Source organism: Cylas formicarius, unplaced genomic scaffold, assembly GCF_029955315.1.
Source record: "Cylas formicarius isolate icCylForm1 unplaced genomic scaffold, icCylForm1.1 PGA_scaffold_1__22_contigs__length_36826433, whole genome shotgun sequence".
NCBI classification, from domain to species: domain Eukaryota; kingdom Metazoa; phylum Arthropoda; class Insecta; order Coleoptera; family Brentidae; genus Cylas; species Cylas formicarius.
In genome coordinates, this window is record NW_026844264.1 from 13175229 (window position 1) to 13186965 (window position 11737).

An 11737-nucleotide genomic window follows, 5' to 3' on the forward strand; every position below is an offset into this window, starting at 1 on the left:
ACTTTTTGATGACATATCAATAAATGCAAAAATCCAAAAATGTCTTTAATATAATGTGTAAATTTAATAGGGGCAGTATTTTTCACTTAGTATTAACTAGTAAGTCATACAAGTGAACTTAGCAAGCCCAGAAACTGAACGGCTTGCATAGATACATTAAAAAGACAGGTTAAGATCGGTCGTACGTAATTGGGGTTCCCCGAGAAATTCGACCAAATGGCACCAAATGTTTCGTTCGAGTTATCAAGATATTCGATTAATCGAAGTTCGAGTAATCAAGACAAACTAACGAATTTCCTACTTTTGACGCTATTGCCAACCAATTTGGTTCGACTTATCAAAAATTCGACTGTATATCAATATATATTATCAATCCGCTCAGGGCAGCATTAATGGGAGCTCTTTTCAGTTATATTTGTTTCCAAAAATGTTCTTACACCCCCACCACTTTCCCTTGGGCGATAGAGCAAAAACTATTTAACAAGGCTTCTATCTATCATAATATTTAAATAAAAGGATAACTATTGGGACAACATGCATTACAACGTATTAAAAATATAATTTAATTCAGTTTCCGCTGGTAGCAAAATATGAAAATTTAAATTAAAATATGTATCTAAATATTGACATGCAAAAAACGCTTACCCTTTTAGATGGTACAATTTTTGATTTTGCACTTGCACAATTTCCGGAGATTGAAAACACGAATTGAATAAAGTTCTTAAAGTCGGCCAAATGTTTATCTAACGCGTAATTAAAAATACTTCGATCAAATCAAGCCAGCCGTTCTGCATTGCATCATAGTAGAGAAGCACACTTCGCGCATATTTTTTGTTTAAGGTAATTTGCGCGAGCACCATGTGACGCGTTGTCATGGCAACCGGGCAGTCGAGGAAGACTATTTACACCAGCGGTCACTTCGACGGGACTGCCTCAATTCAATTAAAAACTTAGTTAATTTTAATTATTTATTAACAATACTTCAGTAACATAGATCAGTTTCGGTTCGTAAATGCTACACCAACAGGTTGGCCACGTTGCCGCTGTTCTCCTTGCTCCGTTTTATGTTCCGAATTGTTCTGCAGGAAATAAACTAAAATAACTATGTACAAAGTCTTTCGAAATTATATCTAAAAGGGACGTTCAATAAATAATCTACTTTCTAACTGAGAAACCGTCTCCGGTCGGATCCAATATCCATGGATAGTTGTTGGGGCATTCCATGCATGTGAAAAGCCTGAGAGTTTCTCCGGGAAGTTCTCTGGTAGTTAGGGCGCACGAATTTGGCAACGAGCAGTAAGGCAACCCTTTGACGTCACATTTTTCTTTCCAATCTTGGAAATCTCTCAGTCCGTTCAATTCGGTCGGTTGTTGCATCCACTGGATAACGTTTAGGTTAGTGACGAAGTACACGTCATTCCTGCCCAACATCTCTTCTATAAATTTGATCAGTTCCTCTTTGAATTCTTTCTTGCTCTTCAACCAAGAGGCGTGGAAGTGAAGTCCTAACGGGGCACGGTTACTGTTCAAGTGACGGAAAAAGTTATGCCTTAAGAGACGGGCGAACTGGTCGCCGGTCTGTATGTTGGAGCAAGAGTCGACCATGTGACATCCAGGCAGAGATTCGTCAAATGTGGGATCGTCACGTCTGTCCAATTCGTTCATGACTATTTCCCAGACGGGGTGGCTTCGACTTGGACAATTGTGTGCGTTGCCGTTACACTTGTGGGGCATTCTAAAGTACAGAGTGTACGGCCAGATAGGAACTCGCCCTAACGAGGCCGTAATAGAAGCGTCGTAAACGAAGAACTGATCGGCCATCATTTCGAATTGCTTGTTGCCTCCGACTCTGAGATAAGGAGCTCTGACGCCGATAATAGAACCGTCGGTAATATTGGCGAATCGTTCAACAATTAAACGAGCTCCAGCCATTTCGGCCAACCAATCATCGTAAGAACCTTGACTCCAGTAGTTGGGATCTTCTTTGTGTGTCAGGGAGAACACCGCGATTTCGTGTCCTTTCCTGTGCAATTCCTGTACGGCAGAGTAGTTGGTATATTTGTGGGAAACAAAGAAGGTTCCTCTGATCTGGCAGCCGTTGGGATTGGCTCGTTGACCGTTGAAAATTTCGTCGTATAAGTCGATGTTGTCAACATTTACGGCTCCATTAAATGTTATGGTCACCATTTGAGGTACGTTGACCGGTTCCAAGTCTCCGGGAATTCTGGTACCGTCAGCAGAGCAGAAGCAATCTGGCAGAACGCACTGGGTCAGATCGCAGTCTGGGGCGCGGTTTGGGTCGGTTTCAACGGCTGGAAAGGCGAAATTATTTCAAAAATTACCACCAGAGGCGCTTCGTCCAACATGTTTAGTTGCTAAGAAGTTTCACTATTTTAAGAAATTAAAAGAAAATATCACCATCCAAAACTTAATTTCATATAGCTCATTCCAACATTAGCGCGCGTGAGGAAAAAGTTTCCTTTTTACCTTGAAAATAATGTCTTTAAAATCTTTTCACTGACTTTCAAACAATGTTTTGGTTTAAGACGGTGTTAAATGATTTTGTGTCAATTTAATTTATGCGGTGACACCTGTGAGTGAGTGGAAAAGTTACAACACAAAGATCGATAAAATTTGAAAACAATATCTATCCACGCCTCAAGATGTCAGCAGCAGTGTTGCTTACTGAGGTTATACCCCATGGAGACCAGAAAAATCATTAATAGAGTTACAAAAAATAAGTCCTTTGAAGTGGGGTTTACCTAGGTTCAAGTCTGGTAGTGTTATTCATACGTGTTTAGTATTTAACTTGAAAAAACTTACTACAAGCGTTCTCGTCAGATTCATCTTTGCAGTCGGGTTTTCCATTGCAGAAGAGTTCTTTGTCGACGCACTCTCCGTTTCCGCAAGATAACTTTCCATCTGGGCACACTGGTTCGTCAGTCTTGAGAATGGGTAGTACTTTTCTTGGTTCTATAGAAACGTCACGATTTTAATTAATTTAAGAATATTACGTGCGCATTCTCTTGGGATCTGTACAGGTAGCTTTTGTGTTCGATTGGCGTTTTGTACACAACATATATTTACACTTTTATACACTAACGTAAATAGAAAGTAGACTTATGGGGAAGAAAGAATCAACTTTATTATTTTACAACAGGAACGTTACAAGTTTTTCGTTAGATATAAAGAAGAATATAGACAAGACTTTACATGCTCAATTAGAGTTCGAAAAATCGCAAAATTAAAGAAAACATTCAATAGAAAACTCAAAAAGATTTATTAGTTATAAGTGTAGAGCTACAAACATGTAAAAAGAATTGAAAGTTGGGTATAGACAGCAGTGTAAGTGTAAAAATTACGTGTCTTATTAATTAAGTACCATGCAGTTGTTTTACTAAGAAACTCATGCAGCTGTGCAAATTAGGTCGTGTTAAGTAACAAAGCAAATTTAATACCTAAGCGCAGTGAACATTAACGGAGAAAAAAAAGATTGAGGAAAAAGCATGCAATATCGTGCGTGAGAAAATTATATGTAGTGGTTAACAGCATCTACTTTCTACCATTGATTGTCGGAAATAATTTCTACTTAAATTTTCTGACAAGCGATATAAAATACATGTTCCGATTTGTGTCGCAGCAATATTGTTTTTTATTTCGTAAAAGTTTTGGTTAGTTGTCACGTCGAATTATTGGTTTAATATTCAAGTAAACGTTCTTCGAACTAAAAATTGGGAATATATTTTATGTGGGTAAGTGTTTAATAAGTTTATGGAATAGAAGTTATGTTACAATTTACGTCTCATCTAAACGAAAGCACAATTCAAACTCACAACGGTTTTCAAAAGTTATGGACTCCTTCAAGTATCTGCCAATTAAAACATGCATTTGGTTGATTTTGTTCCGCTATCAGGACATTTTTGCTAAGATTTTATAGGAGTACATTAACTGTCTAAATAGGCAAATTGGCTCTTTGCTCTGCTTACTTTATAGGCTATCGAAAAAGCATTTGCCAAAAATGTTTTTGTTCTGTTTTCATATTTTCGAACTGAGGTGGCCTTTACTTGATGAAAATCCATTTATCAAAATAAATAAGAACTAAAAGTTCAGATTTTCACGAAATTATATATTATGACATGACAATTGTTTCGACAACACCGTGTCTTTATCAAATGTAATATTTACAAACTACCTACTATATATACAGAAAAATGACCATTAAACCTTAAGTAATGTTGTTGCGAGAATTTAAGTTCAATAAAGGAGAGGTATTTAAATCTAATTGATCGTTAAGCAATACATTTGAATGTCTCATTTTGTTAATCTCCATGGCTTCTAATAAATTTAATTTTCTACTTTTTCTGGCTGTGTGTTTTTCTGTGTTTAAGTGTGTAGCATAATTAGAATCTAGACTATTGTTTTTAAACCCTCTTATATATTCGTTAATGCGTTTTTTGAAGGATCTACCTATTTGTCCAATATAAATTTTAGGACAAGATCCACATTTCAACCTGTAGACCTCTGATTTTTGGGAATTTGGACATTTCGATTTATTGTTTTTTAAATATTTTCCTATCGTGTTGTTAGTTCTTAAAGGTATTTTTAAACCACATTTTGACAAATGTTTTGAAACTTTTTCGCTAGGTTCTCCTATGTATATAATTGTTTTAAATTGTTCGTGTTCTGTATTTGGTTTCGGATAAATAGAGTTTACTGTTGTCTGTATTTCTTTTTTATTTATAATTTTATCTATAATGGACGGATTGTAGCCGTTGTTCAGTGCTATTTGTTTAATGATATTAAGTTCTTTGTTGTAATTTTCTGTTGAGAGTGGCGTATTAAGAAGTCTGTGTATAAAAGAGTTAAATGCAGCCATTTTGTGTGTATAAGGGTGATGAAGTATGATATTTTCCAAATTATCCATAAAAATCTCGGCTAACAAAGGACTAAGTGGGTTTCCCATAATCAAGCCTTCCCGAGAGATATAAATCTGTCCATTAAATTCAAAATAATTTTGGTCTAAAGATACTATTAAGCAATCTTATTTCACCAATGGGTTAACCTGTTTCCGAGTTAGGGTAAAATCTACTAAATCTATCACATCCATAGGTGGAATACTGGGAAATAAATTTTGTACATCAAAAGACAATAGAGTTGCGTTAGAAGGGATTTTGATATCTTTAATTTTGTTGATTAATTCAAAAGAATTTTTTATTGCAAATTTAGGTTTAAAATCTGTGTGGAACTTTAAAATATTTACTAATTTTGTAGAGTTTATATGCTGGAGCTGTTACATAAGACACCACTGGTCTAATGGGCATATCTTGTTTATGTAATTTAACTAAAGAATATAATTTAGGCGGTTGTGGATTCATAATTGTTACAAAATAGTGTGGAGTTAGTAATTACATCTTTGACTTGTCTTTGATATAACTCAGTTGGATTGTGTTTGATACAAAGGAAAAGTTCTGTTTTAAGAAAATTGTTGGTTTCTGAAATATATTCTGGGAGGTCGATAGCTGTGACTGTCTTCCCTTTTTCTTTTATCTTTATTTTTTCAACTTTCATCTCTTTGTGCTCTGCCTAACTCTAAGCGTCAAAGAGAGAAATGGCTTCTGTTAATATGTTATAATCATTTTAAATGTGATATAATGCGTGTGAAAAAATTAGGAGCCAAAAATCGTCGTAAGTCTTCAAAAAATTAAAACCAGAATAAAATCGAAATGAAAAAATACGTGTTTGTATAATTGAAAGGTTTTTAAAAAATATAACAAAAATCAGCAAAAACCCCATTGCTTAGTGAAACTCATATCCAAGCATGTTTTTTTTCAGTTTTGCAGATATGAATCCTTGAAAACAATCAATAAGTTTTATTTACCGATTGGGAGTGTCTAGCAGCTTATAGTTTACGTATTTATTGAATTTTGAATACAAACAGTTACAAAAACAAAATCTTTTTGTTGTAATATTATAGTAATATTGCAATCAATCTAATATTATGCTGTCGACACAAACCGGGTAGTTTGTTTCATCTTCCAAACCCATTTCTGCTATAACCGGCATTAAACAAGATTTCCAAACTAGAGTTTAAGAACAAAACGCGTCGGGTTCGACGTTTTTGAGGTTAAAATCCTTTTGAAAATCCATCTGTAAAAATTTCGCACCAACTAAAGCCGATCCTTCACCGCACTGATCGCTCAAGTGCGACGACTTACTTTCCAATTTATTGCAACTAGTGACTTTTCCTTTCCAGTCACAAGTTTGTTTATCGATGTCAAACGCCAATCCACTGGGGCAAGTGATTTGTTTTAAACCAGACTTTGTACACCTGTACGTCAAAATTTTTCGCTTAATATTAATTGCGTTGACCAAGAAGTGGTGACCATACGTCGTCCCGAAAGGTACGAAGAATTGTTTCGAAATTATACTTGCAAAATCGGTTTATTTTTCGGGGATGGGAAATATCGATCACCATTTCTTTTATTAAACTTACTCTCGACTCTATCACAATTTTTAACATTAGTTTTCCAGTCACAGGTCTGCCGATCGATGTCGAAAGCTAGACCGACCGGACACCTGACGGAAGCCAGTCTCGTGACACCGTTATTGTCAGTATTACTATCGCACCTAAACCAAAAGACAAATTACCATTCGGTATTTTCGGGCAATTCTTTTGGTGGTCAGTTCTAAGTATAACCAAACTTCAGGAGGTGATCTTTAAACTTATTTTAAAAGAAAAAGTGTAGAGGGGGCACCCCACCTTCAGCAATCTGCTAATCACAAATATTTAACTCATTGGAATTTATTCGGTTAAAATATTTTCGAAATGGCTTATATACCGGAGGTAGACGCTTGCCTATTTTAAACGCCCTACACATTATTGCATTCTGCTGTAGCTAAGTTTCGTCGTTATTCAAAAATGGCGTTTGTAGACCGGACAATATCCTGCACGCGTAATCTATTAATTTCAATTAAATAGCCTTCTATGTAGAAGAAAGTTTCTTTAACGACCTTAGTTAGTCAGGGTGATAAAAAAACAATGGAACTCAAATTGAAAAAAAAATCGTTTTTTTTTTGTGTTGAGAGAATATTTTTTCAGTTTTCGAAATATTAACATTTAAACTTTGAAAAATCTTGTTTTTCGTTCACTTTTTGAATACATGAAAGAATCTTTCTGGGATAATATAAGCCTGACGACATTATTACGGACAATTTTTTAATTTGTTTGTTTCGCTACTCAGTCATGGTTCACTCTGATTAATTAAACATGTTAGCTATAAGGCATATTATTTGCAAGAAAAAATGTATAAATGCGAATATTTCGAAAATTATGAATTTGATTAAATTGATTCTAGGCAGTTTTTTTAATGTCTTTTTAATTATTATTTTTTCCAACAATTTGTATTAGTAATTGTCTAAATTACTAACCAAACTTCTTAAATAGATGTTTTTCTACAAAGAAAAGTACTTATATGGGAATAATTTTAAATATTAAATACCTCCGACACTCTGTAGCACGTCATGAAACATATCTAAAATTGAAAAGGAACGAAATTTTTGTTAGTTGTAGTTTTTCCAACAGATGGCCGATGTACCCGGTGAATCACCTCCATATAAAAGTAAGCCAGGAAATGCTTTCTTCTAAATTTATACGAATTGTTTTTTTCGTAAATATTTTCTAACAATTCTAAATTTCGTTAAAATTCTACACTGGTGTTATTACTGAAGAGTCTAATTTAACCCAAATTCCATTTGCGTCCTGTAGAACCTTGAAATCGATAATTTTGATAAGACAACCAAATAAACAAAACAAACAATTTGTTTCTTTTATTAAGGATATTAAATTATTAATTTTTTTGACTCCTGAGTTTTTCGGAGTTTGCTTCGTTTTCGTAAAAAAAAAATAACCACCTGTGACGAAATTCAAGACACTGAAGTTTGGCTACGTTAAAAGCAATTAAAAAAATAAATAAACATACAAATATCAATGGTTGGAAAACTTGCTATGTAAACTTGACAATTCAATATTGGAAAAATAATTCTGTGACTCATTTACACTATAGTTTGATTTATTTTTCTGATTCCATTCATTCATGTAAAGAATATAGTCAAAGTTATAAGTCGAGGGGTAAACCGCAGAACTAAAGCCATAAGCCGTAATTCCTCTTTTACGTATAATTCCTCGGAATTACATGGAATTCTACGTAATTCCACCAGAATTGCTTCATGGTGTACACAAAAAATCGAAAATAAAAAAAAGTATATAGTTGTAGTTGTTGCTAACACCCAGTAAAAGACAACTTTATTCAATTTTCCAGTACGAAAATATATACTTAAATAACAATTTTGTTTAAGTTATTGTGAACCCAATTGAGCTATTATATAAAACCATTTTTCCTCGCTTGTGATTATAAGAACGATAAAGCGGTTTTGTTTTACAGTTTTGCTTTCGGGATCAACAACAGCCAGAGTTTATATTTTGTCAGGACCGGCGTAAAAACTGTGTATCGCTTGAAAAAATCGAAACTTTCACTTTTCAATAATTACCTGACTACGTCTCTGCAATCTCCATCCGTCGTTAATCGAAAGTATTCGTCGGCAGGTCTGTTTTCGCATAGTTCTTCGGCTGTAGCATCCGTATCTCCGTCACCTTCCTCCTGAGCATACGCTGTAAATATATCCAAACATTGTCATGTGTGAAAACGACTTTACAACATCGAATCGCCTAATTGAAAAGAACGAAAAAAAATCTTATTAATAATATATGCGTATTGCGTTTAAATCTGGGTCAACAGAAAGTTGTGGTATTTGTTCGAATTACATTGAACAGGTTTTTAGTGTACGTAGGGTATACCTAGAGTCAAAATTTGTTTATGCAATCGTTACGCATCGCAAGATATGGAGCCATAATCAAATGATTCTGATGCAACTTGTTTGTTTGTTGAAGGCTGTGGCGGCAAAGAAGTTTTACAATTACCTTTTTTTTATTCAAATATTTTTTTCCTAAAATAATTCGCACAGTGTACATTTTCACTGGTTTTGGTTAGTAAGTAAAATGAGCTATTGTGAAGTTTCGTACTTCTCATACAATTTTCTAATTGTTACCGCCAAAATTAAAAAAAGAAAATATAAGTTGCCTACTTTTTTTAAATTTTGCTTAACCTTGCAGAATTCCTATTCGGCTTAAGTGACTGTATATTATCCATTTGTATTTAGCTGCACAAGAAATATAAATATATAAATACAAACTTCGGAAAAAGAAAGATAATAATGTTACTGCAGAGAGCTAATAAGACGGATTTTAACAATGTTAAGAGAATTCATAATATATAAACAATAGATAAGAATTTTAATATATATTTTAAAATATAGATTTTATTTTAATTTAAAGCATAATATACAGACTAGTTTAAAGTATCTTATAATTAAAGCGAATAATCTTTACCCAACTTCGGTCTTTTTCCGTGTTGTTTCATCACAGTTTATTATTTGTCATAAAAATTGATTGAAATTCAATTGGACTGAGCAATAAAATTCGAATAATCGCTAAAATATAGCTAATTAAAAAAATTATTTAGGGGACAGAATAGTATTATTGGCCAAATTTGATAGAACTATGAGCCAATCTGAGAGCCAGTTATTTATATTTTTTATTAATTAAATATATTGGGAGCTAAATCTCTCCGGACGGCACTAGGTTTTAATTTGAAACTAGTTAAAGTAGCGTTTTAAAAATACAACGACAAAACCGAATTACAATTCATCCCTTTCGTTTTACGAACGCGCTGACGGGACACCCTGTACATTATGTCGTCCAACGGCCGCAAATATGCCGTTTTAACATTCAATAATTGCAAACAAATGTCACCGTATCTTTCGAAACGTAAAAGTAATGTACCGTAAATGTTAATAATTTATATGGAAAAACCTCACCCCTGGACATTACCTTGGCAAGCCTTCGGCCTCCGTGCATTTCTCGACTAATTCTCGACCTGAGATCACGTGAAAGAAATGCTAAATGTCACCACAGTGTCGTTTCGCAACGTTCACAGCAACGATTGCGTCTCAGAGTGACATTTCGGCCAAGACGACTCTCGGAATGTATAATTGTTAAATTTAAAAGTGATTTACTATTAACGAATCTATTTTGGGAGGGAGTGAATTGGAATTAGCAAAGAACGTGAGAACAATATTGGCTTCGACAACAAAGGCAAAAATTAACGTAGTAACCTATGTACTTTGTTTTGAGCTGAAATCACAAACAAATTTTCGCTTTGTTCTTTTTGGTTTGATTTAACAATGCTTTAGATAAAATTCTATTATTGCAAACTTACAAAACTACACGAAAATTCTTTTAGATAATAATCCTTTTCAAAATACCCTAGTTTTCGACATTGACTTACCAAAATAACAATGCTAAACTTCGCAAACGCAGGTACTATTCAAATTACTCCCCGTATAGCAGTAGCCATTACAATTCGTTCCAAAAACCCCCGAGTAATTTGAATTTCATAAAGCGCATTGTCTCCCCTGTTCAACCTTGGAATTACTGGTTTCTTGCGATTAAGGTGCAGAAGTAAAAGTCAACTTCTTTGCGATACCACGTGATTCGTATTCCGGAAAGTGTATTTTAGGTTCGGCGTCACCTTGATCGTGAACATTACGTTGCAGATCTTATTTGTCAAAAATTATAATGTCAATTTTACGCTTAATACGAGCCCAAGTATAACATTTTGATGCTCATTTCGAGGAGACATCGACGTGCGGTCAGCCGACGAACCTACAGTTTATCGTTTAAATAACAAACTCGTTCAGGATCTCTATTTGGTTTCACCGTTAGTTATCGAGAATTAAATTATCTCGGGTCCGTTATTAGCTTTTATTTCCGCAATTAACCGCGAGTGAACTTGTCGTTTTAGAAAGTTCGATTAATAAACAATTTGAAAAAACACCGCCACCGTTTTTTTTTGAATATCAGAAATAAAAAAGGCTGAACGTTTGGTACTCACCGACGGTAATTAATAAAAAACACAGCCAAATACTTTTGGCATCCATGATGACAGATCGATCACTAGGCAAGAAGTGATCGGTAGTAGACCTTTATATTTATATGACGTCGTATTTTATACTGCGCATGTGCGGTCGGTTGTTCTTCGTCCGACTTGCGGACACTTTCACTCGAGTTCTTGTGGCCAACTAGTACGACCGACGATAGGTGACTCCACTTATATGTAATGATATTTTTCGTTTTCGACAGGCTTCGAGCGTTTCTTTGAGACTTTGTTGTTTACGCAGATGGTCCCACCTTAACATTCCTGCTGACGGCGATACGTAAACGTATATAAAGACGGTTTAAGTTTACAGCTGGCATTGGAAAGCCACATCAGCAACGGGATTCCGACTAAAATGTTTAGATAAGTTTGTGTTATCATTTGTAACCTTTGCGTACTATTTTTTGATTCTTAAATCAAAATCAACGGTTTTAGGACGTAAGCTGTTTATATCTATAATGTGCAAATTGTAAGCAAGATTGGTTAGAGCTAGGCAGTCGTTTTTTTCATTTTAGAGCTTCGAAAGAAAATGCTTAATAATTATAAAATTCAGAGAACCTACTTATTGGTGGAATTTCATTTCTGTGTTATTAAAAAATGTACAACATTCGACTCAAATCTTATTACCGCGCATTTTATATTGTTTTCATTGTACCATATTTTCGATCAACTTTTTTTTACATTGA

The 11737-nt window shown here is 34.4% G+C and overlaps 1 protein-coding gene across 2 annotated transcripts; it reads right to left on the reverse strand.

Annotated features, from left to right (window-relative positions):
- Window positions 1–955: 955 nt before the first annotated feature.
- Window positions 956–11205, reverse strand: LOC132696084 (chitin deacetylase 1). 2 transcript variants are annotated; one of them, XM_060660672.1, is made up of 5 exons: window positions 11010–11205; window positions 8548–8668; window positions 6216–6328; window positions 2824–2973; window positions 956–2312 (listed from the first exon to the last, which is right to left on the reverse strand). In XM_060660672.1, the coding sequence occupies exons 1-5, from the start codon at window positions 11053–11055 to the stop codon at window positions 1156–1158; spliced, it is 1587 nt and encodes a 528-aa protein (XP_060516655.1). In that variant the 5' UTR covers window positions 11056–11205; the 3' UTR covers window positions 956–1155. The 2 variants fall into 2 exon arrangements, with proteins under 2 accessions (XP_060516655.1, XP_060516654.1); XM_060660671.1 differs by lacking the exon at window positions 6216–6328 and adding an exon at window positions 6494–6627.
- Window positions 11206–11737: the final 532 nt, after the last annotated feature.

Bases quoted from the DNA above. Each gene is read 5' to 3' on its own strand.
- LOC132696084 (XM_060660671.1), bottom strand. From the start codon at position 11,055: ATGGATGCCAAAAGTATTTGGCTGTGTTTTTTATTAATTACCGTCG. The intron at 8,669-11,009 runs GTGAGTACCAAA...ATATATTTACAG, and splicing joins TTTTTTATTAATTACCGTCG to CGTATGCTCAGGAGGAAGGT. The intron at 2,313-2,823 runs GTAAGTTTTTTC...TCGCCTTTCCAG, and splicing joins ATCTGACGAGAACGCTTGTA to CCGTTGAAACCGACCCAAAC.